Source organism: Zeus faber (genome assembly GCF_960531495.2).
Source record: "Zeus faber genome assembly, chromosome: 2".
Lineage (NCBI taxonomy): Eukaryota > Metazoa > Chordata > Actinopteri > Zeiformes > Zeidae > Zeus > Zeus faber.
Window position 1 is genome coordinate 51,320,057 of NC_137189.1, and position 26,113 is coordinate 51,346,169.

The 26,113-nt window shown below is 44.8% G+C and overlaps 1 protein-coding gene across 1 annotated transcript; it reads right to left on the bottom strand.

The window, feature by feature from the left end:
• Window positions 1-5,895: 5,895 nt before the first annotated feature.
• Window positions 5,896-24,121, bottom strand: lbr (lamin B receptor). Its single transcript, XM_080024241.1, has 14 exons — window positions 24,005-24,121; window positions 16,804-16,978; window positions 15,654-15,875; window positions 15,258-15,341; window positions 13,612-13,795; window positions 12,958-13,154; window positions 11,834-11,888; window positions 11,538-11,732; window positions 10,284-10,387; window positions 9,758-9,883; window positions 8,023-8,191; window positions 7,644-7,724; window positions 7,189-7,311; window positions 5,896-7,019 (listed from the first exon to the last, which is right to left on the bottom strand). The coding sequence occupies exons 2-14, from the start codon at window positions 16,972-16,974 to the stop codon at window positions 6,859-6,861; spliced, it is 1,872 nt and encodes a 623-aa protein (XP_079880367.1). The 5' UTR covers window positions 16,975-16,978; window positions 24,005-24,121; the 3' UTR covers window positions 5,896-6,858.
• Between the last annotated feature and the right edge of the window lie 1,992 nt (window positions 24,122-26,113).

Sequence of the window (26,113 nt, forward strand, 5' to 3'; positions counted from 1 at the left end):
TCCACCACACTGTGCCCCCCTTCCTCTTTAGGCAGAAAGACCCTTTCCTTCCTGACCCAGTGGAAATTCCGCCCCCAAAAGAAATCCCTCAGCTCGGCCTGTATCTTCCTAACTAGCAGGTCTGGTGGTTGGACACAGGCCACTCTGTGCCACAGCTGTGAGGCCACCAGGTTGTTAATAATGAGCGTCCTGCCCCTATAGGACAGCTGTGGCAGTGCCCACCTCCATTTTCTTAGCTTGCCCTGTATCTTTCCTAGCAGTCCTTCCCAATTCTTCCCCACCACACTTTCGCTCCCTAAAAACACTCCCAGATACTTAAACCCATCCCTTCGCCACCGTAAGCCTCCTGGCAGTTTTAAGAGTCCCCCCCTCCATCCGCCCACAGCCAGCGCTTCGCTTTTGCCCCAGTTGACTTTCGCTGCTGATAGCAGCCCAAAGTCCCTGACGATCCCCTCCAGTTTGCTGATTTCGTCCTGTTTCTATATTAAGACAATGACGTCGTCCGCATAGGCTGATAAAATGTGGCTTCTCTCGAGACCGTTTAGAAACACACCCTCGATGTTCGTCCTTAATTGACACAGCAATGGTTCTATGGCCAGAGAGTACAACATCCCTGAGAGGGGGCAGCCCTGTCTCACCCCTCTACGCACTTTAAAAGGGCCGCTCAGCCCTCCATTAATCTTCAGTATACTCTCGATGTCCTGGTACAAAACCTGGATCATGGCTATCAGACCAGGGCTGAGGCCAAAAGCCTCCAGAGTTTTCCAGAGGTAAGGGTGCTCAACCCGGTCAAACGCCTTTTCCTGGTCTAGCGAAATGAGCCCAGTTTCAATGCCCAGAGAACTAGAGACGTCCAAAATATCCCGAATTAGGGACACATTGTCCAGAATGGACCTACCAGGCACACAGTAAGTTTGGTCCTGATGGACTACCAGGTCCATCACCTCCCTCAGCCTGTTGGCCAGTGCCCTCGACAGGATTTTATAGTCCGTGCACAGAAGGGACACAGGACGCCAGTTCTTGATCTCCTGCAGGTCTCCTTTCTTGGGTAGGAGAGTGATGACTGCCCTCCTGCAGCTGACTGGCAATAACTTATCTTTAAAAACTTCATTAAAAACCATTAAAAGGTCCTCCCGTAACTCCTCCCAGAACTCTTTGTAAAACTCCGCAGGAATCCCGTCGATGCCGGGGGCCTTACCCCCCTTCATGCTCTGCAGGGCCGTGGAAAGATCCTGCAGGGTCAGAGGTTCCCCCAGCACCGCACTGACATCTTCCGGGACCCTGGGCAGATTCCCACAAAAGGAGTAAAACAGTTCTTTATGCTCCTCGTACTCACTTCTGTACAGCTCTGTGTAAAAGTCCACGGCTCTCGTCCGGATCTCCTCCGGCCTCCTGAGCTCCTGTCCCGTGTCTGATCTCAGGGCGTGGATAAACCTGCTCTGCCCGTTGCTCTTCTCCAGGCTAAAAAAGAAACTAGATGGTGCGTCCATCAGTGCTGCGCTCTGGAAGCGAGAGCGGACCAGCGCCCCCCGCGCCTTGGTGCCTAGTAGGTCTGCGAGAGCAGCTCTTTTAGACTTGAGATCCTTAATGTGATCTCGATTCCCAGTGGGTTCCACTACACCCTGTAACTCCACAATGTCAGTCTCCAGATCCCTCATAGATCTGGTGATGTCCCGTGTGACATTGAGAGTATACTGCCGACAGAGCTGCTCTATCTCCCTCTTCCCATAGTCCCACCACAGTCTTAAGGAACTAAAATCCTGCTTTCTGTCTCTAAAACCTTCCCAAAAAAACCTAAAAGCATCCTTAAAGTTGGAGTCACATAGTAGGGTGGTGTTAAAATGCCAATATGCGCTTTTGGGCTTTACATTGGCGATAAAAACACGGCAAACAACCAGGGAGTGATCGGTAAAACCAACAGGCACCATTCTACATTCCTTAAAAATGTAAAAATGGTGCTTAAAACAGTAAAACCGGTCTAGTCTGGCCAACGATAGAAAGGTGCCTCTGCAGTGCACCCAGGTGTACTGTCTTTCATCCCCGTTGGTTCTCCTCCACACGTCCGTTAGCTCGTTCTCATTTGAGAGCAGCCTCATCGCGTTCTGCGATGCTCTGTGAGGCTCACAGTGGTTCCTGTCTAACAGGTCGTTCTCGGTGCAGTTAAAGTCACCTCCTAGAAACAAAAACTCCCCAGTACGAGTTTTGCTTAAAACCCCATTTAAAACTTGCAAAAAAGTGACTCTGTGTGGTCCTGTGGTGGGAGCGTACACATTTATAAAGACAAACTTATGATGCTCAAATGCTGCCCTCACCACCATCAGTCTGCCCTCCACCACCTCCTCCACCTCAAAGGATGCTGGGGCAAAGCTCTTAGAAAAGAGAAGAGCCACCCCCCCGCTGGTGGTGCTCTTGTGGCTTAGCACCACCTCCCCCCCCACTCCCTCTTCCAGTCAGCCTCATTGCCAGAGTCACTGTGGGTCTCCTGCACCAACAGCACATCCAGCCTCTTCTGCTCCATCAGCTCATACAGCAGAGACCTCTTAGCTGCGTCTCTGGCCCCATTTGCGTTCAGCGTGCTGATGTTAAAGTCACTCATTGCAACGGAAAAGGGAAACAGCCCGAACAGCAGCACCCACCTCCACCTCCTCCCCATCCTCTCCGTTGTTCAGCTCCTTCCTGATCGTCTGCACTATTTTCTTTAGCCTGTACACCTCCTGGTCCGTGAACCCTCCTCTCCCCTTACTCCTCATCTGTTGCTGGGCCGCGTTCGCCAGCAACTCCTTGTCTGAGAAGAAGTCCTCCACCTTTATCCTCCACCTTTATCCCTTTCACGTTCTTCGTTCTGTGCAGAAACGCTTTTATTTTGCCCACACTGTAGCTTTTTTTGCCCTTTTTCTTCTTTACGCCGAGAAAAACCTGCCCCTCACTGTCTGCAGCAGAGTCCTCCTCCATCCAGGACTCTGACTCCGAGCCTCCCTGCTCCACCTCCTGACTTGCCTTCCCCTGGCTTGCTGTCCCTCTCTTCGCCTGAGAGTCTCCTGCCATTTTGTTGGACCTTCTTTAGAGCCGAGGGACTCTCACCCGATCGTCCTCGTCCCCCATCTCAAAGTCACTTCCTTCCAGTGCCTCCTCCTCCCTAGCTACGTCACCTGCACTCCTCTGACTTTGTTCTGTAGCTTCCTTTCCATCACCAGTCCCCTCCTGTCCCCCCGCACCCACCTGCCTGTCTTCCGGACCCTCCTCCTTCCCCTCCTGTCCTCCCGCCCTTACCTGCCTTTTTTCCAGACCCTCGCCTGCCTCCCCCCGTGTCTCCACGCTCACCTGGCTGCGCTGTCTACCTCCACCCGTTCCCTCCTGCGGCTCCACATTCCCCTCCCCCCCCCCCTTTTTTCCCCTGCCCCTCGCCTGCCCCCTCCTGTGCCCCCACCTTCACCTGTTTCTTCTCCTTTCCTTTCCGCCCTCCACCTGTCTCCCCCTGTGCCCCCACCTCCACCTGTCTTTCCCCTGCCTCCATTTGGCCCTCACCTGCCTCCCCCTGTGCCCCCACCTTCACCTGCTTTTCCCCTCCTTCCTTCTGGCCCTCCCCCGCCTCCTCCTGTGCCCCCTTCTTTGCCTGTTTTCCCCCCTCTTGACCCCCCCCTGCTCCCTCCTGTGCCCCCACCTTCGCCTGCTTTTCCCCTTTCTGACCCTCACCTGCCCCCTCCTGTGCTCCCTCCTTGTCCTGTCCACCCTTCTGCCCCTCACCTGTCTCGCCGTCTGCCTTCTTACCTGGACATGCCCTGACCTGGTGTCCCTCCCCACCGCACCCAAAGCACTTGGTGGTGTCAGTGTTGACAAACACCACGTAGTCAAACTCATCCGCCCTGATTTTAAAAGCTACGTTTAGCTCCGCATCTCTGTTGTTCAACACCATCAGGACGTGTCTCCTGTGCGACACCACCTGCTTGAGCAGCGGCAACTTGCACCCCGACGGGACTTTTTTAACTGGCGACACCACCTTCCCGTGCCTCGCCAGTTCCCTAGTGAGGGTCTCATCTTTGATAAACGGCGGAACATTCGCCAGATTCACCCTCTTCGCCGGTGTGGAGAGAGGCAGGACGGGAACGAACATTTCGTTCACCGTAACGCCGCTCGCCACCACCGCGTTCACCTTGTCTACACTGTCCAGGAAGATGACCACCGCGCTGTTCATCCGCGCTGCGGACACAACGCTGCTGTAGCCGACAGCCTTCCCCACCGCCAGGCTGCAGTCCTCCACCGAGACCGAGGAAGACACGGGCAACTTAATGCCGTGCTTCCTCGTTAGCTTGGTGAGGTCCGACATGGTTGCGGACCCGGGCTGTGAGATGGAGGCCGTTTGGAAGCAGCAGGACTCTTCCAGGAGCCTCGGTCGGTGAGGAGAGCGAGGAGCCGGCGGTCACTCTAAGGGAGCCTGAAAACGCCCGGCGTGGCAGCAGCCCTCCGTCAACCGGGCCTTTAGGGTGGAGTGGCTTGACGGAGGACGCTCTTTGAGTAAAATGCTCATGACAGGGAGCTTGAAGTTTTTTAAAGGACTCCAAGCTCTGTGGGGCAAACAGCAGGCAACGCTCATCACCTGCCTCATAGCGTCCCCGCAGCGAAGCAGGGCGGTGGCTACACCGGGCTGCGGGGGTCCTTCTCAGGGACAGGGGGTCCGGTCAGAACTGAGAGAAGATACAGGGAGGTGCTTGAAGCTGCTCCAGGCCCCGACCCCAAGCACACAGCCCAGACGGCGCTGCGGTGGCTTCGCCCTGTCCCGGAGTGACCAGCCCACGACCCCATAGAAGACAGAACAGACGGAGGCCTGAAGGTGGAGGTTCACAGACGCTTCCCGTCCAATCTGATGGCGCTGAGGGAAGAACGGGACAAACTTCCCAAATCCAGGCGTGCAAAGCCTGTAGAGACTCACCAAGAGGAGGCCAAGCCACGAGGGACTCAACAGAGCCCTCAACCAACTGGAAATGAGAGATTTCAGCTTTTGATTTTCAATACATTTGCAAAAACTTCTAGAAACATGTTTTCAATTTGTCATGATGGGTTATTGATGTAGATCGATGGAAAAAATGGTGATTTAATCCATTTCAAATGACATCTACAACACAAAGTATTCAAAAAGTCAAGAGGTCTGAATACTTCATCCGTGTTCACAGCATCACCCGGAATTCAGCATTTTTCATTTCGGGGCAGAACGCGCGCGGTACAAACTGCCACGGTGGGCGGGTCAAGCAGTCCAGTTTTTGGAAAATAAAAGTTCAAAACCAAAATATAAAAGCAACTTTAAATATCTACCGAGAAACATTTCAACTATCATGACTATTTTAAAATAACAATAGAAAAATACTTATTTACATTGCATTCAGTGAACATGGCTGCGTCACGTCACAGTGTCGTTCGTTTAAAGCCAAATAAATTGTTCAAATCGACGCTGATGGCTGCAGAGGAAGTGACAAGTCAAATGAAAGGAGAAGGAGAAGGAGAAGGAGGAGAAGGAGGAGAAGGAGGAGGAGAAGGAGGAGAAGGAGGAGGAGAAGGAGGAGGAGGAGGAGGAGGAGGAGAAGGAGAAGGAGGAGAAGGAGAAGGAGGAGAAGGAGGAGGAGGAGAAGGAGGAGGAGGAGAAGGAGGAGGAGGAGGAGAAGGAGGAGGAGGAGGAGAAGGAGAAGGAGAAGGAGGAGAAGGAGAAGGAGGAGAAGGAGGAGAAGGAGGAGGAGGAGAAGGAGGAGGAGGAGAAGGAGGAGAAGGAGGAGAAGGAGAAGGAGGAGAAGGAGGAGGAGGAGAAGGAGGAGGAGGAGAAGGAGGAGAAGGAGGAGAAGGAGGAGAAGGAGAAGGAGGAGAAGGAGGAGGAGAAGGAGGAGAAGGAGGAGAAGGAGGAGGAGGAGAAGGAGGAGGAGGAGAAGGAGGAGAAGGAGAAGGAGGAGAAGGAGGAGGAGGAGAAGGAGGAGAAGGAGGAGAAGGAGGAGGAGGAGAAGGAGGAGAAGGAGGAGGAGAAGGAGGAGAAGGAGGAGAAGGAGGAGGAGGAGAAGGAGGAGAAGGAGAAGGAACACGGAGCTTTTTGAGGATTCCTCTGAGTCGCTGCAGGAAGTCGCGTCCTCTAGTGGCCGAGCGAGGCAGCACGCCCAGGGAGCAAACCCAAGCTGCACAACTTTGGATCTGATTTCAACGCCTTTCATCGCATTAGTGCATGCAGTTGAAAAACAATCAAAAGCCAATAACTTGACACTAAATGTAACACTGAGCATCTATATAAAATGAGATCAAAATTATTTAAAAAAACAACTTCAAATGAACTTTGTGACAAAGTCTTGAGTCCTGAGAAAACATGACCTACAAGTGCTGTACATGTAAAAAACAAGTGTTTTTAAATCCTGTCTTCCACAATACACACAAGCGTTAAAAAAATAATAATATTATTATTATTAATTATTATTATAATTATTAATATAGCAGGAAGAGGTGCGTACAAATTAACCTTCAAAATAAAAGCCAAGCAGAAAATGTCGAACTTGAATACTGGAGCAAAAGCATCAAAATTATCAGAAGTAAATTTAACAATTGCGAGTTTAAAGACACTGTCCTAGTCTGAGAACACAAATCAATTATTATTTACAAAATGTACATTCTGATAATATTCCCAAGGGCTGATATTTTTTTTTTCCTTCTTCCAATTTTGTAAACTTGAAAACTCCGTTAAAAAGAAGACACTCATCAAAAACAAAAGTCCTTCAAAATTGAGCAGAATCCTTGTTAAGACGAGTTTGTCGGTCCTGAAAGTCTGTGTTTTCAGAACGTCCTGGAGGGTCCTGCAGGGTCCTGGAGGATCCTGGAGGGTCCTGGAGGCTCCTCTCAGTAGACTCCAGGGATGATGCGGTAGGGGACGGTCCTGCAGTATTCCTCCCACGCTGAGCCGTACTTGCGGCGGCAGGTGGCCATGTCCCTGGAGTCTCTGTGCACCAGCAGGATGATGAAGTAGATCATGTAGTACCAGGGCATGAGGTGGCTGAACCCTGAGGAGGGAGAGGTCAGAGGTCAGAGGTCACCGCCAGAGACTAGTTACTCACAGTCAGAGGTGGAGGGAGACGCGCTGCGACGGATATTCCTCCTGAGGTGAACAGGTTGGAGTTCTACACCCTAGAGGGGTTGTGGGTGGAGGTTTGGGTGGAGGCGTGGACCCACCACAGGGCAGCGACCAGGCCAGGGCCATGATCAGGTCTCCCAGGTAGTTTGGGTGGCGGACCACACCCCACCAGCCAGACACCAGCAGGTTCCTCCCGGTGGAGGTGGGGATGAAGCGAACGTCTGGAGAGAGAGAGAGAGAGAGAGAGAGAGAGACAGACAGAGAGAGACAGACAGCGACAGAGAGATAGAGACAGAAAGAGAGAGAGAGAGAGAGAGAGAGAGAGAGACAGAGACGGAGAGAGACCGACAGAGACAGAGAGACAGACAAGGAGAGACAGCAACAGAGAGACAGAGAGAGAGACAGATAGAAAGAGAGACAGAGAGTCACTTTGGAGAACAGTTGGATCTTTCCTTCTTTAACTTAAGGTTAAGATGCACATTTGTGCTGGTCATTCAGTTGAGCTCCTTGTTAAGGTGGAGGTGTATAAATAAAGTTTGGCTCAATGTCTCACTGCTGAGTTTGGGGTCTGACGGGTTCCTCCTGAAGCTGTTCTTCTGGCAGTTGGACTTCCTGAAGATGTAAAATCCAAGAACTGGAGGGAAAGACACAAAAACACAAGCAGGCTGCAGTGAATTCAGCTTTCAAGGTGCACTGCCCTCACCCCGTCTCACTGCTCCACCATGTCTCACTGACCGTCATTCAGTGAGTGAGTGGTGCAGGGGATCGAACCTCAGTGATGAGGATGTAAGGTCGTGAGCTGCAGTGTGTACGACAGCTGTCTGACATCACTGTGTTCACCCTTTAAAACATTGTTTACGTTTATATTCCTCAGCCGCGTATGTCCTGCTCAGCTGCTGCGTTGGAGGGTGACCTTTGACCCCTGCACTCACCTTTGAGGGTGATGATGGCGGTGAGGGCGGGGGGCCCCAGGGCGTGGGGGTGCTCCACCAGGTAAAAGGCCTGCAGGGTGTAGGTGAAGGGCACCCACACCAGGTCCCCAAACGCCAGCATGAAGCCAAAGCCGTCGCTCATCAGGTCCATGGTGGTCAGGATGCCCTCCTGCAAGTGGGGGTGGAGGGTGGAGGGTGGAGGTGCCACCGCTTCATTATCAACAGATTTCGGCAAAGTAACAACATTTAAAGAGTTGATCTGTACAGTTACAATCACACTACAACTACAACTACAACCACGATCCCATTCACAACCACAATGTTTTTTATTATTAATAATAATAATAATATATTACAGTAAATACATATAATAATAATAATAACTGTATATATATAATAATAACATATAACAGTAAATACAAAATAATCATAATATATAACTGCATATAATTATAAATAACTGTATATATATAATAATAATAAATAACAGTAAAAACATATAATATATAACTGCATATAGTTCAAGTTCAAGAGATTATTTGTCACATACATATACATACGGTCATACATATATGCAGTGAAATGTCATGACATCCGGTGATTACGCACAATAAGCATATAATTATAAATAACTGTATATATATAATAATAATAAATAACAGTAAAAACATATAATATATAACTGTATATAATTATAAATAACTGTATATATATAATAATAATAAATAACAGTAAAAACATATAATATATAACTGTATATAATTATAAATAACTGTATATATATAATAATAATAATAAATAACAGTAAAAACATATAATATATAACTGTATATATGTATATAAAAATATAAACAGTAAATACATATAATAATCATAATATATAACTGTATATAATTGTAAATAACTATATATAATAATAATAAATAACAGTAAATACATATAATAATCATAATATATAACTATATATAATTATGAATAACTGTATACATATAATAATAAATAACAGTAAAAACATATAATATATAACTGTATATATATATATATAAATAATATATAACAGTAAATACATATAATAATCATAATATATAACTGTATATAATTATAAATAACGGTATATATAATAATAATAAATAACAGTAAAAACATACAATATATAACTGTATATATATATAAATAATATATAACAGTAAATACATATAATAATCATAATATATAACTGTATATAATTATAAATAACTGTATATATATAATAATAATAACTAACAATAAAAACATATAATATATAACTGTATATATATAATAATTATATACAACAGTAAATACACACACACACACACACACATAACAGCATATAATAAAAAATAATATATAACTGTATATATAATAATAATAACAGCAAATACATATATATATGCATATATATATATATATATATACACACACACACACACACACACACACACACACACAAAAACTGTATAAATATAATAACATAATATAATAATATTATGTATATATATATATATATATATATATATATATATATATATATATATATATATATATATATATATATATATATATATATATATATATATATATATTTATATAAAAAACAATAATATTATCCCACCCCTTGACAGGTGCCATTGAAACCAGGTTTTCATGATTTAGCGTATACACGTGCTGTATAATCTATAAAGTGCTTCCTCTGATCAAGCCGATGATCTTCTACCTCGTTCCAAAGTCCGTCCACCACGTAAAGCAGCTGGAAGACGTTGACCAGGATCATGGCGGGAGACGGAGCGTCCAGACCCTGCTTCTTCATCTCCGCCAGCGCCATCGCAAAGTTGATCAAACACTGGAAGAGAAAGGACGAGGGGTCAGTGTCGCTACGGCAACGCAGAGCCTCATCCAGCTCAGACCCACCAGAGGGCGCTGCAGGGTGAGATGACAGCCAGGGCCGGCCGCCTCAAGGTGCTGACATAACTACAAGTGGATAAAGTCAGTATCAGGCTGTTCGTTCTAACACTACAATCTAACATGAAGATACTTTATGAGTCAACTGGTTGATAAAAACACTTTGAGATGTTTGAATAAACTGTTATTTATTATTATTACATTGAAACAGAAACAGTATCCACACATCGGAGGAGACAAGAGTTGCACAAATAATCACATTCGATTAAACATGAGATTTTTTTTGATAATATTGAACCGATGTGTTTCAGCTGTAAGTCTAGGTCGCCATAGCAACGTACCCAGCCGATCAGACCAGGACGCATCTCACAGAAGAACTTGAGGTCAAAGTTGTTGATGCGCGGGTTCAGTTCACGTCCCTTGAAGAAGTCGTAGACCAGGTGACCTGAGGGAGACTTTGATTATTACACTTAACACTTTCAAGGAAAACCACGGGTGGGCACATTCATTAAAGAACCTCATCAAATTTGAGTTGATCCCAATTATCATACTTATAAAAATCATACTTATCAGTATGATAATTATCATACTGATTATTGGGATCAACTATTGAATTGCCTTTTTCTTCATTTCATGTTATGTTGTATTATTCTAAGGCCAGGGCTCCAGGCTGTGACCACAGTGGTTGCATATTAGACCGTTTTTAGTTTTTTTTAAGTTTCATGTGGTGCTCCTGCTCGGCTGCTACGTCAGCGTTGTGGTTGGAGCAGGGTGGAGCGTGCAGAGTGTCCCTGTTATGGAAGGAGCCAGCTCTGATCGACACCTGATCCCAGGTCTCCTCAGCCTCCTCCCTGATCAGCTGACTGCCTGCACCATCACACACCTTCATCTAAGTACTTTATACAGGCTGAGTATCAGCAACATTCTAACCCTAACCAATTTAAATGGTCGTTCTTTCAGAACTTTTCTAAGTAGGAGGACGGACTTCCCAAGTTTAAATGAACGTAGCATCAAAAAGGTAGAAGGTATGTTACACACTGTGGACATGGTTACATTTTTACTTTACCTTTTGTTTTTAAACCACAAAGCAAATTAATTTCACAAGACAACTTTGAAACACCTCCTCATCGTTATGACACCGGAGTGTTTGTCAAGTCGGACATTTTCCTGCACAGCAATTAAGGCGTGGCACAGGTGTGTTTCCAGTTTATCAACAGCCTCATTGCTGTCTGCTGGAGGTTTAACTCGCATACTGTGACCGCTGCAACGGTGTTTCTGCTGTATTATTAAAAACAGGAAATTCTCATTATTTGCTGAGTTGAATTCTCGAGGAGGCAAACCATTAAATTAGCAAAATAGAAGGACAAAAATTGCGCGACCGAATCATGTGCTGGTGCAGCCAGATGAGAAAGTGGGGAGCAGCGTGTGACCAGTGGAACAGCGAACCTGGAGCCCTAAAGCTGCTTTACCACTGTTATGTTGTCGCATACATTTTCCCTGTATGACCCATTTAACCTTATACAGTTTGACCACAGCTGCCCCCCGGGACATACTGTACATGTACTACACGGGCACACGTGTACTGTGCGTCTCACCGGAGCTGCCCCCCAGGGCCAGCTGCTCCTGCGGGGCGTGGCGGGCACGGGCGTACAGGTAGATGCTGAGCAGGAAGGACACCAGGAAGGAGGCCACACCCAGCGGCAGGAAGTGGCTGTGGATGTAGGTGAGGTCCACGCCCTGGTGCACGGCCACTGCCATGGCAACGGCACTCACCACGATGGCAAAGAAACCTGGAGGAGGAGGGAGGGGTTATTAAAATTATGCTCAAACTCCTCTGCTTCATGGTGAGTGAGTGCGGGCGAGAGAGCATCAGAAAAACTCTCTCTCTCACCATTAGTTCTGTACTGGAGTCTCTGTCCGGAGCGCAGCGGCATTCCCTCACTCAGCTAGAGGGAGGCAGAGAGACGGGGAATTAACTGTACTGTGGTATGGATTGATGATTCTATACTTCAACATTTCTATACTTCACAATGTATTGAGAAATGCTTCCAAATATGCTCAAAGGTAAATGGAGGGTACTTATAAAGTGCATGCCTCACATTCACACACATTTAAACATGGATGAGCAGCCGTGCTCATCCAGAGCAGTTAAGGCTTCAGTGTCTGACTCAAGGACATGCGCTGCCAAGAGGAGCTGGGTATCGAACCAGGAACCCTCTGATTACTGGATAACCTGCGCTACCTCCTCAACCACAGTCAGAAACTATGCAGTTTAACATATAATTTGAATTACAAAAACACGGAACAAGTTCAGGATTTGAAACCGATTACTTTAAGGCAGCCCTACCAGCAGTGTCAACCCGCTCCCCATGCATATAAACGTCTCATTGTAATACAACGAAAATACAACCATTCTAATTTTCATACATGAGTTAAAACAAACGTATTTAATATATTCAATTTCTGTGTTCCCTTAATTCTACACACTGCACCTTTAACAATAATAAAAACTAAAACATGAGCATTAACTCAATTGTTTCCTCCGATTATTATTTTTTCCCCCCGTGTAGAAAAGCTGAGAGCAGTTCAAAAAAACAACATCATATACAAGCCTTGAGTTTGATCAGGACACACACACACACACACACACACACACACACACACACACACACACACACACACACACACACACACACACACACACACACACACGCTGCAGCTCAGCACCTGGTTTTCTGCACGTGAAGCTCTTTAAACTAGACTGTTTTCTTTTAAATCAGGGGTCTCAAAGCTCAGGCCTGTGGGCCACATGCGGCCTGCTACATGTTAATCATATTATGTTAAATCTCTTTCACAAGATATTTACACACAAAAGATATCCAAGACCTGATCCTCAGTAATGTGGATGTTATGAGCATCGAGTAGAACAGTGGATGAAGTTTCACTTTAACTCCATCACCACCATGTCACCAGAAGCTCCATCCCAGCCACCGTCACACTGAGCGCTGGTCTTACCTTCCCAACCGGCATCACGTAGAGCAGCGCCTGGAAGAGGATCCACAGCAGGACGATGACCAGGGCCTGGGGGTCCCAGAAGGCCCCCAGAGGAGGCACCGGAGGGGGGAAGTTGGCAAGGCTGGGGTCGTCCAGGTTGACCTGGAGTACGAGGAAGAGGACCCAGGCAGGGAGGAAGAGCAGCCAGAGGTATGCCCCTAGAACACATGAGCAATACGTTCAGCTTGGAAAAGACATTTACAATATTTCTCACAAAGTCTGAATGGAAGTTATGACTCCCGAAGAATTCAAGTGGAACTATTTCAAGTTTAATAACAGCTTCTATAAGTTACTCTTTCTGATAAAGCTTTGAGTGTAAATAATATCTTTTATGAAATAAAATCAGTTTTTAAAAGCACACGTTTGTCGTAATGAAACTATTTTAAAATCCAATTGGCTGCATTATATCTTCTAAATAATAATACATTTGCAAATGCATCTCCTGAGTTGTGTGAAATGTCATTGATATTATAGAGCTGTATGCTGCTGCCTGGTGCACCACGGTCAAGTTGGATTGTTGATAGTGCCCCCTGGTGTTTACAGTATGTAAATGTGTAATAACAACACTTTGATAGGGCGCTCATGTTTCATGCTTGTCACTGGTGCTGCACCTACCTATCCTGCCTCCAAAGTCCAGTGGGGTGGAGGAGGGAGGAGCTGCGGCCTTCTTCTCCTCTTGCTCCGCCTCCTGCTGCTTCCTCTCTGGCGCGGCCTTGGCGTCGTCGTCCTTCCTGCGCCGCAGGTTGTAGCGCGTCTGGCTCTTCTCAGGCTCCGCCTCCACCTTTGGCACCGTCACCTTCTGCACAGAAGGTGGTGATGGGATTTACATTTTTAAATAACCTTAAGATTAACTTCAATATCTTTAGGGTATTTTTCCTTTTAAGTTTTCATTGTTTTAAGACATTGATTAAAAGAGAAAACATCGTTGGTATCTTTAATTACACGAGCCCCGTCCTGGTTGGATAAATAGGTCTTTACTAAAAAGTACTATTTGAAACATTTATTACTGACCAGTGTCTGACTAGAAATCAAAACGGCCAATCACATAAATGTAATAATTATTTTAATCCTGGCTCATCACTTTACTGCAAAAGGTCACTCACGTGACACTGACTGATGTCACTCTGGAGACAGAGAGCATCAAGTGGTTTGGACAGAACACCCTCTGATCCACAGTTACCATCACAGCACATCACTGCTGCGGCGGCGCGGTCATGTCTGCCCCCGTCAAATAACACAAGAAATATCAACAAGCATAAAGCAGGACAGCACAAAATGATGGATCCACATCTACGACTTAGGATCTGCTGTCACGTAGTAACCATCGTGTCATTATAGTTGAAAAGTAATTGTCATAAATATAACTACAATAGTTTTTTTGGTTTATTTGTTCACTTTATGTCACTATAATGATGGCATTATGAAATAAAAATCCACTCTGGGCGTCAGTTTGTGGTATTGTTTGCCCCCCACCCCCCGAGGCGTCTCCTTACGCCGGGTGTTAGGACTTGTTGATTTCAGTGTGGCCCTGTGAAACCCTTTAAGGCCGTCCTGTGATTAAGGGCCGAAAAAACTGGACTTACGTCCGATACGAGGATGGTATTTGTGACTCTGAGCTGAAGCAAAGAGACGGCACATGTTGGAAAGCCATGTGAGGGATTAAAACAGGAAGAAACACACACACACACACACACACACACACACACACACACACACACACACACACACACACACACACACACACACACACACACACACACACACACACACAGAGAGAGGCCCCTCAACATGCCTGCATCATGACATTCCATCACGGTGCTGGAACACTGTTGTTGTGCCACAGTCTACCTGAAAAACTCATGAAAAACACATTAAACGAGGTGTTGTGAATTAATCTCTCTCTCACTCTCTCTCGGCACTAGAAATGAAACAATAAATAGAAGGTGATTTAAGTGTTTGCCGATGTATTATCATACAGTGTCAAATGTTTGTATGACAATCAATCCTGAACTGAAATGTCATGATCGTCACACGCTGACTGATTCAACTTAGATGTGACGCGTTGTGAACTAATCAGCAGAAAAGCATCCAAACAGCTTGAATCAAGATAAACATGGCCGACAGCAACAAACCTGACGTCACACTGAGGCTTGGCTAGAATTCAAAACAAAATGGAGGATGCGTGAACACCTCTGACTTCCTGTCGGAGCGGTTCATGACAGGAAGGAGAAGATGACCAAGGTCGATGGAGTGGAACGAACCTGGTTGACTTTGCTGGCCGCCTCCTCCTCCTCCTCCTCCTCTTTATTGTCGTGCTTGTTGTTGCTGTTGACCTCTGCTGGTTCCTGTTGAGGAATGGAGAAAACGTTACGGTCAAATTAGACAATCTCATAAATTGTTACATAAATGCCTGATTGTAATAATTTGAGCAGATCGTGTAATAAACAGAACACGAATGATGCAAGTATTCTTTCAGTAAGGATGAGGTAAATTAAAGTGAATGATTATTTTGACATTATTATAAACCTATACTATGTGGCATTAAATTAAGACACTTTTATTGTTCATGGCAGTATATTTGTAGAACAACTAATGGTCAACTGATTTTCATGACTGTGGCTCCATTACTTTCAACTCCATGAACTGTGTGTGCTCACCAGCGGGCTCAGCTGCACCTCCTGCACCTCCTGCACCTCCTTCACCTTGGGGTCCCTGCGGGAGAGGGGCAGGGAGCTCTCTGTAATGGCTGCCGACGCCACGGCAGCGGCGGCGCGGGAGGACGAGCGGCGTGTGGATCTGGCCGGAGAGCGAGAGCGACTGCGGCGGCGAGACGGAGAGCGGGAGCGGGAACGAGAGCGAGGGTGGAAGCACAAGGCACTCTGGACAGGAAACAACACAAACAACAACAATAAATAACAACAACAATAATATATAAACCGTGGAGTCCAAATTCATAACCTTTCTGGTGCCATCCTGAAATCTAGAGGGTTTGAGCTGAACCCATTTGATTCCCTGATTGACTTAAATGATCTACTTAACACTTTGATGACTCATCACATCAAGCCGCGATTGGACAATTATTCAACTCATTGATCAGTTGAACCGAGACTGATTACAATGTTGAGATATGATCTCAGGTTAAGAATTCTCTAGCGGTAAAGTCTGTACCACTGGCAGCGTAAACAGCAATAGTGATAAAAACATTATAATAAACATATTATAAATATGACATAATACCACAAAATATAAACTCTGAAGTTTCAGACACATTTTGTAGGTGTTGCTGTGTGACTGGCATATTGACTACATCAAATTCAGGACATTTCTTCATTAATACCTTTGTACTTTCATGAGAAATAATTGAGAAAAAAAAACCTTATTAATGTGGACATTATGACTATTGATTAAAACAGTAGAGTAGTCTATGAAGTTGAGAAAACTGCCTTAGTTTACCGTGAAGTTCCTTAAAGACAACATCTAACTATTAACACCATATTATGAACTCCCAGACGATATCTAGTCTCATATCACAATATTCATACCAGGATTCATATCAAAACAGATCACAGCAAGGTGATATTTTATCAATATACTACAAGCCAACCCTACTGTCAGGCGTCAAAGAATTCTACTTGATTTTCTCCTTTTCAGAAGCATTTTAGATGAAGTATGCCAGTTTATCTAATGGAGAAAATGTATTAAATGGAAATGTTTCTGTTCTAAAGAACCCAAACTACCAGCATCTGTGGGTTGTGTCACAATGAAGGATCAGATCATGATGGAGCGGTTCGGATGCCACCCTCCTACCCTGATGTCCTGCTCGCGGAGCTCCAACTCGGTGCCATCCTTGTAGATGACGGTGTAGAGCTGGCTCTTGGTGTTAAAGCTCAGCACCTGGACCTGGTAGTAGAGGTTGCTCCCGGGCCAGCGGCCCATCACTGTGTCCCCGCTCTGGAACCTCACGCTCGGCATCCTCATTGACCTGAAACCCAGGAGGAACATGGAGCACATGAGGAGGAGAAGGTGGCCTGGACGTGTCCTTCCACAACGCTATCTGAGTGACCACTGCTGCTGCTGCCCAATGACTTCAGTTTAAACAAAGGGAGGGAGGGATGAGAGAAAAAAAAAGGGAGTGATAGAACAGAGGAGTTGGAAGAGAAGAAAGAAAAGAGGGTGGAGGCACTGGAGGGGGGTTGATGGAGGATTCAACGATATGGACAATTAAAGAGAGAGAATAGAGAATGCTACCAGGGTGTCTCCAGGTATCCCTGTTAAAATGAACGCTGTGAGACATTGTTAAGAGATGCTAAGTACAAGGACTTTCTTGGATTACTGTCTACAGGTAAGAATAAAGTCACTTGGTTCATCTAGAACAGCTAAATATAAGGTTCAGAGGTCGGTTTAGAGGTTTGTAACCTCAGAAATGTTGACTCATCTAATGTAAGTGATGCAATGCAACGCAGAAGAACTTGCCTCATTTTGATTCAAAATAAATAAAATTCAAGGGTTTTTAAGGTCCCGCAGACTCCCTGTGCACAGTGACAGGCTGATCAACTGGACGTAAATATCCGCCCACTAATCCCCCCTTCATCAGTGAGATGTAATGACTCGTTTGGCATGTCACTAGGGCTGTAGTAGGAGCGTGACACGCACTACACACATCTTTTGATGCGGCCGAAGAACATATAAACTCCACACGAGTTTCAGTTTCCCCCAAACTGACTTTAAACAGCATCATCACCAACTTTTCTGCACTTGAGAAGCTTTGGGTGTCGCAACATCTGAGATTGCAGCTAGAAATTAGAAACAAAAATTCCCCCGTCGACTGCACATGTCGTAATATCTGTGGATATCTGGGAAGTACCTGATGATATTGCACCAATAAGCTCCTCCATATACTGTAGCCTAGCTCTATGACAACCACCCCCCCCAGTCAACAGAGTGGTGCAGCCCGGTGAAATCCCCACCGCGGCGGACACAATGGCACGTCCAGGCGAGGTCAGCAGTATGGATCACTGGAGAGCGGGGAGGCTCAGCGTCTAGAACAGCAACGACTCGACTGTAGAACTGCTGACGGGCCCGACGCCACCAGCGCAAAGACTCACGCCATTCAAGTCGCCGTGCGGCACGGTGGGAATTCAACACCAAACACGTGCCGGTAACTCTGGACTCTACGACGTCACAACGGTTTGTTATATTGGTCCATTTTAAAAACATTCCTGCTTTTCCTGTTTAAACATGAAACCAGAACCAGAAGATGAACCGTAACTTACTGCAGATGTCATAAGATTTAGGGATCAGAACATGAGCACGTATCAGGCCCCGTACAGTCACCTGTGAAACCCTATCCAAAACCAATCCTGTCAACCGGTGATGTCAACCTTTTTCCACATCAAGGACCCTCAACATGATACGCGTTAGGCCACGGATCCTGTTTGATCACATTTAGTCTCTGGGATCCAATCTGAGAAGAGTTTCATTGTTATGTATGATTCATGCTCCATGATGATTTGTAAAGGAGAGTGGAACTAGGAACAAAACACTCATTATCTAATGGTGCTTATGTCTTGTCAATTAAATAACAGTGAAGTTTAACTATTATTATTTTGATGGGGACCCCTGGTATCTCATAAAGGGCTGCTGGAGGTCCTTGGACCTCGCGTTGAAAACAACTGCTCTAAACTGATCAAATGACTGAGCCGACTTCTATCTGCAACTGCCACAAACACAACAGCCAGCCATCGATGTGAGAGGAACCTGAGTACGCTGCAGACAAATTACTATTAACTTTAAATAGGATCCATTAAAAAGTGCTTATTGTTGTTGCCAGCAGTACCAAAAGGTGCCAATTTGTTATTAGAAAGTAAAACAAAATGACTGAAAGTCCAAACAGAAGCATGATGTCTCGTTTCTCGTTGGTTATGAAGGTTTTGCTGCAAGATTTCAATCAGAATTCACGAGATTCAAGGTATGAAGACAACAGACCAGAAAAGAAGAATCGTAGTCACGGAATAGTATGAATTCATGTTCTGGACCAAAATTGGACTAAAAGCTCTTTATCTGTTTCTAGTTATCACTTCAGACACCACACACACACCAGCAATCAGAATAAACCCAAACGCTGTAAAACTGCAGATAAACGTTAAAACAGTGCAAAATAAAGGGTTGACGTGAACGCAGCGTTAACACACAGAGTAAAACAGAGTCAAACAAAGACTCTGATCCCATCAGACTACTCTGACTTATCTCATGTGGAAGTCTGTGAAAAAGGAAAACCCACCCAAAGTACGTCTCTCTGCAGCGCTCCTGTTCACTTCCATATGGGATGTGGAAACCAGATTAATACCAGCACGCTCCTCGTTTCAGCCTGAGCTCCATGAAAGACAGACCACGCTGGGTGGAGCCTCGGGAAAAAACACATGGAGCTCGCCATGAAAAGAAACTGCTGTTTGGCTGGATGGGAAGCAGCTCTTTGAAATGCACCGTGAAAGTGAGACTGTTGCCCCAGGAGGAGAAAACACAGAACCAGCAGGAGACCAATATAATCACAAGTTATAAACTCAAATGTTTAACATGTTCTGCTGAGATTACACACATCATAGAGACACGCGTACTACAGGGCGTCTGCAGGTATCAGAGTTCTTGACTTTTAAGACTTTTGTCCTATCCACTAACGCACTGCAGGTGAGTACTGCAGGTCAACAGTAAACAATATATATTTGGAACAAAAAGGTCAGTATCAGGTAGGCTTGTGCCGATTGGGGATCGGATCGCATATCAATGATTGGTTTTTCCCACACTGATATTAAGGCCGATCTAACTTTTACTGGGTTCCCATGACTGCAGCATCACCTCCTGCTTGGAGAACCTTCTAATTCACCTGAACCAGAGAGCCATGTCCGTGTCTTCTCACGTGATACCAGAGAACCAGTCCGCTAGTTCATCCATCACGAATGCCGTCGCATCCATGATGGATGGGACAGACAGATAAAATTCAAAATGCTTACATTGGTCGCCAAGTATTCTAAATTGTCGGCCGTTAATATACCCGAGTGTCCCGCCCGAGTGGGAAACACTCCTGGCATTTCCCTGGCGTGCTGTGATGTCACTCCCCCCCACACCCTCCCACCCCCGCTGCCTCAGGCCAAGTAGCCACGACTGGACAACATGAAAATAGAAACCATCCCCTGACCCTTGTATCAGGTAGAAACAGCAGCTTATGAACCAGATGATTTTATCAACTGTTATTAGAACAGTTTCCTTCAGGTCAGATAGCCAGGTGAGAGATTAAAAACTGGAATAAAACAACAGAACTTCATGTAAGAACACGGATGTTGTTTCTTTCTGCAGCTGAGTATCAAGGTAAGTATGAAGTGAATTGGTTCCTCTAGAGCAGGTAGGTATTGGGTTCAGTGGCGTGTTTAAGGCTTTAGAACATCAAGTGTGGACACAGAAGAACTTGACCTATTTTGAGTAAAATATTACATGGATCAGATAAATCTGACATGAATATAAGATCAGATAAATGTTTAGGTTGAAATTAAGAATTTCTCAATCCCAATTAAAAAAAAATGTAATGACTTCAAAGAGCTAATAAGTGTAGAACTGAATTTAAGACATTTTAAAGAGCTTGCAGTAAAATGAAGCTGACAGCTGCATTTTGATATGATCACTCATGATAATAAAAAAGGGGTTTATTAGCTTTTGAGATTAACTGGCACTTTGACTGTTTCCTGATCAATACTGACAACATGCAATCCACCCATCAGTCAGTCTGAAGTCAATTACGTTGGTAGTAAGTACAAAGCTTGGAATTGTATTGTATTGTTTGACACGTTTATAAAGTCAATAAAATAAAATAAAATAAAAACTAAATAAATAGGAGGTATATAGAAAGTGATCATTTTAGCTATTTTATAAGGCTGTAATACCACCTTCAAATCAAAATCGGTTTATCCGGCCGAGTACATCGTCATGTCCAGGACTTTGACTTGGTAGTGTGTGTCGTTGGTGTATTATCAGACCGACAGACGAGCGACAAAGAAATATCTATAATGAAAACAAACAAACAAGCAAAATAACAAAATATACAGAATGTGCTATGCACAAGATGGATTAAAATTCTGTAGGTAGTAGTGGTGTAACAGAACGTAGATAATCCGTACGGATCGCCCCCCACGGCTCTGCCCTTAAAGCCCCTTCCCCACATGGAATCCACGGCACTGCTGGATAACAAATATCCAGAAAAGGAAGCAGGTTGTCGTTCCCACATCGGCCTCTTTTACGGAGAAGTTCCGTGTGGAGTCTATTCCGACATAGATGACGGTTACGAACATTACGTAACGCTCACACGAGAGGCGTCTAACATCACGCGAGACTAGGAGACAGAATCGTTTTTTAGACCAGCGCTTCACTCCCTGCCCCCCCGCCCCTCCCGGACGGTCTCTGCTCCCTCCACTGACAGAGCCTCCGCCCCCAGACTCAAAAACCCTAAACTCCATGTTATTAAATCATCATCACATCATCACTCTCTGCCTCCGGATAATAAAAACGCTCTCCACCTGTTCTCCCTCTCTCTCCGCACCCCAAACTGTAAAGACACATCTCGGGTCTGAGTGTCATTTTTAAGAAGAAAAATAATAAAATATAAGAATATAAAGACCTGGCGCCGTAGAGATCGGACGTGTTTCAGTTTCTCATCTTTTCAGCTGAGCTCCACGGTTCAGACTCGATTTTTCCAGAATATTTTTTTTCTTCAGGAAAACATTTTCTTTATTTAATATTTGAAAGAAAGAAATATTCACAAAACCTATTATTTGTGCTTTATTTGGATCGGGCTCCACTCCCACTTTACATCAATGTTACTGCTTCCATTCCCACACACTTCCATTCACAGTCGTACCAGCAATTTACTGTAAATGATACAAGGTCGAGAGTGAGGAAATTGATGGGATGTCTTTTACAGAACATGGACAGTGGATCCCTTTCCCACATGACACCAACGCAGAACATTACCAGTAGATTTACGGCATTCAGTGCAAGTGGGAAAGCGGCTTGAGTCTATTCGGACGTGAACATGTACATGTTCGCGGACCCCCACAGGAGCACTCCACTCTCCACTACCATATTTGTTCTGTAGTTGTCTGTATTCCAAAAGAGCAAGCGCAAAAAAGGAGGCATCCATTTTGGTTTTCCGACTTGTTGTACTGGACACGGTCACTTCGGGTGTGACCGCATTCCCAGCTCTGACTTCTGAGGTAAATTGAACGCACCAATGAAACGCAATTATTAGTTCACGGTACATCATGCTGTGTTGCTGTTACTTTACCACATGGTGGCTGCTGTATGTCACCACTTTGCGTCTGCACATCGGCCATACCGGAGCGGTCAAGATCCAACAGTAAACAAATACAATGTGTATTGACAGATGCAGACTTCTCCTAAAAAAATCGACGGTAACTCGATTAATCTTAAACTGATTTTCATGGAAATTGGTTCGTTATAAACGTGAGAAATTGAAAAGAATATTGGTTACCTTTGGGAATTGGGGGCGGATCTAATCCCCCCCCCCATTCACTAGCATGTTTAAAGGAAGGAGGTATCATGCATGCCTCATATTGCACTCCATTTAACAATTGAGTATTATGTTTTATACATATGTTTTATGTATTTTAAGATTTTATTTGAACATTGGTCATCTTGAATGTCATTTTCATTTCGGACCATGGGCAATTTACAGAATAAATGCAAAGCAAAGCTTTATTTTTCTTCCTGCCCCTTTTTTGCTGATCCCAAAGATGACCTGGTCCGTAACTCAAAACTGTGATATGATCCAAAACCGTGAGTTGTGACTCGTCGCACCCCTAGTCGGTAGAAATACAGTAAGTATAGTGTAGGGGTTTGTCCTATATACCCCTGAAAACAGACTCGTGTTGATCCAAGGAACTCACAAAGAATATACGTATGTATATGCATGGGACAAAATAACCTCTTGAACTTGAACTATTTAAGTATTGTTGCTGACCATGCGCATCCCTTCATGACCACACCCATCTTCCTGCTTGATGACGTCACAAAGCAAAAGTCGTCTCAAAGCTCCTTCATGAACAAGACAATGAGTTGAGCGTTGTTCAGTTTCCTTCCCAGTCACCGGATCAGAACCAACACAACTCCTTTGGGATGTGATGGAACCCCGTCGGCAGCATCGGCGTGCAGCTGACAGATCTGCAGGAACTGTGTGACGGAGTCATGTCAACATGGAGAACAATGTTAAAGGAATGTTTCCACCATGTTGTGGAATCCAAGAAGAACTGATGAGGCCCCGCCCACTTTTACTATACTGTTCCTAATTTAAGCATAAACATATAAAGATTAAAAAAAAGACACAAACATTTGAAAATAAACAAATGGCGCTCTTTCAAAAATAGGGCCTTGTGCAAGTTGGCACAGATATGTAAAATACAAGATAACTTCATTTATAAAACTACAGAATAGTCCTTGTGTTATTGTCACTGTGGGTGCGTGTCCTTTAACCGCATAGTTCTGTCTGCTGCAGAGGAGGGAAACCGTCATCGGTTCGAATCCGCCGCCGCCGCCGCCGCTCGGTACATCCAGTCGGATCCATTCAAACCGTGTGGGCGGTTTGGTGCAAACACAACAACCCGGTGAAGGCTTTCATTTAACGGAGCGGTCACTGACTACTTAACGGGCCGACAGCTCCGTTAATCAGCCCGGGAACTTGGCTGCACCGGCACCGAGGAGCCTGAATTGAACGCCCAGGGCAAGCGGTCGGCACCAGCGTGTGACATATTCATTGTATATCAGAGTGTGCGCGGCCATTAATGATTAAAATGTGAAGACAAAATAATTATAAAAGCCTTACGTTCTGGGATCCGTCTACAACGAGGATGTCCCAGTGAATAGTCGGTGCCCGGGTCGCAACAAAGAGATAAGTAACGGAAACGAGTGGGATGGTTAAAAAGTTTGAAATTCACACGAAATCACTGACCTTGTAACGTATCCGTAGGATCCCAGTGAGTCAAAGCGTATGAATGTCGCTTTGAAAAGACTGAATAAAAACAATGAAGTAGTATTATATTTAAAACGCACGGTGTCGTAAAGCGGCTTCTCCCTCCCTCTGCGGGTGACGCCTGCCGGGACTGAGATGGCGCCAAGGCCGCTGATTGGTCCGCGGAGCGTTCAATTCAAACGGGGCTGCGCTATGATTGGTGGAGGCAAGACTTTACCTGGGCGCTGATTGGCTGAGAAGGAGTCACGACCAGTTTGTTTACCGGCATTAAAGTTGCCACAAGATTTAAACAAGATGGCGGTATGATATGGTATAACATATAACAACATATAATAACATATAACATCATATAACAACATATGACAACATATTATAACATATAACAACATATAATAACATATGACAACATATTATAACATATAATAATATATAACATCATATAACAACATATGACAACATATTATAACATATAATAATATATAACATCATATAACAACATATGACAACATATTATAACATATAATAATATATAACATCATATAACAACATATGACAACATATTATAACATATTATAACATATAACAACATATTATAACATATAACAACATATAACATCATATAACAACATATGACAACATATAACATATTATAACATTATAACATATAACATATTATAACATATAACTACATATTATAACATATAACAACATATTATAACATATAATAACATATAACATCATATAACAACATATGACAACATATTATAACATATAACAACATATTATAACATATAATAACATATAACATCATATAACAACATATGACAACATATTATAACATATAACAACATATTATAACATATAATAACATATAACATCATATAACAACATATGACAACATATTATAACATATTATAACATATAACAACATATTATAACATATAATAATATATAACATCATATAACAACATATGACAACATATAACTATTATAACTCCACTGAAACAGCCCTGTTGTCTGTGACAGAGGCCTTAAAAACTGCTAGAGCTGCTGCCAAATCCTCGGTCCTCATTCTGCTAGACTTATCAGCTGCTTTTGACACTGTCAATCATTGCATACTCCTGTCCATACTCTCAAGTATGGGCATAACGGGCAGTGCACTTTCCTGGTTCAAATCTTACCTTACTGGGCGCTCGTTCAGTGTGACATGGCGAGGCCGCTGTCTGTGCCACACAACCTCACCACAGGGGGGCCCCAAGGCTCGGTGCTAGGACCCCTCCTCTTTGCCATATACACCACCTCACTGGGCCCGATCATCCGCTCACATGGCTTTTCATATCACTGCTATGCGGATGATACTCAACTCTATCTGTCCTTCCCGCCAGACGACCCTACTGTCTCGACGCGGATCTCGGATTGTCTCGCTGACATATCCACGTGGATGAAGGATTATCATCTTCAACTAAATCTGGCGAAAACGGAACTGCTGGTCTTCCCGGCCAAACAAGGTATTTATCACAACATTGATATTAAAATCGACTCTCTATCTCTTGTTCCTACCAAGGCTGCAAGGAATCTTGGTGTCATTATTGATGACCAACTGACATTCTCGGACCATGTTGCCGCCGTCTCCCGGTCCTGCCGCTTCGCACTACTCAACATCCGAAAAGTCAGGCTGTACCTGACCCAATATGCCACTCAACTGCTGGTACAAACCTTGGTGATGTCCCGTCTCGACTACTGCAACGCCCTCTTAACAGGCTTGAGGCCTGTGCGGTGAAGCCACTTCAGATGATACAGAATGCGGCGGCGCGACTGGTGTTCAACCAGCCAAAGAGGGCACATGTCACTCCGCTGCTCATCGAGCTCCACTGGTTACCTGTAGCCGCCCGCATCAAGTTCAAGTCTCTGATGCTGGCCTACAGAGTGATTGTTGGGAATGCTCCCGCCTACTTAAATGCTCTTGTAAGAGCACATGTTGCCCCCCGGATGCTGCGCTCGTCAAATGAGCGTGGCCTGGCTCTGCCGGCCATACAGCCACGGCAATCCAGGCTATTCTCATTTGTAGTTCCACGTTGGTGGAACGAG

Coding starts and splice junctions, on each gene's coding strand:
- lbr (XM_080024241.1), bottom strand. CDS start 16,974: ATGAGGATGCCGAGCGTGAGGTTCCAGAGCGGGGACACAGTGATGGGC. Junction 13,796..15,257: donor CGGCCAGCAAAGTCAACCAG/GTTCGTTCCACT, acceptor CCTTCTGTGCAG/AAGGTGACGGTGCCAAAGGT. Junction 11,733..11,833: donor ACTCCAGTACAGAACTAATG/GTGAGAGAGAGA, acceptor CTCCTCCTCCAG/GTTTCTTTGCCATCGTGGTG.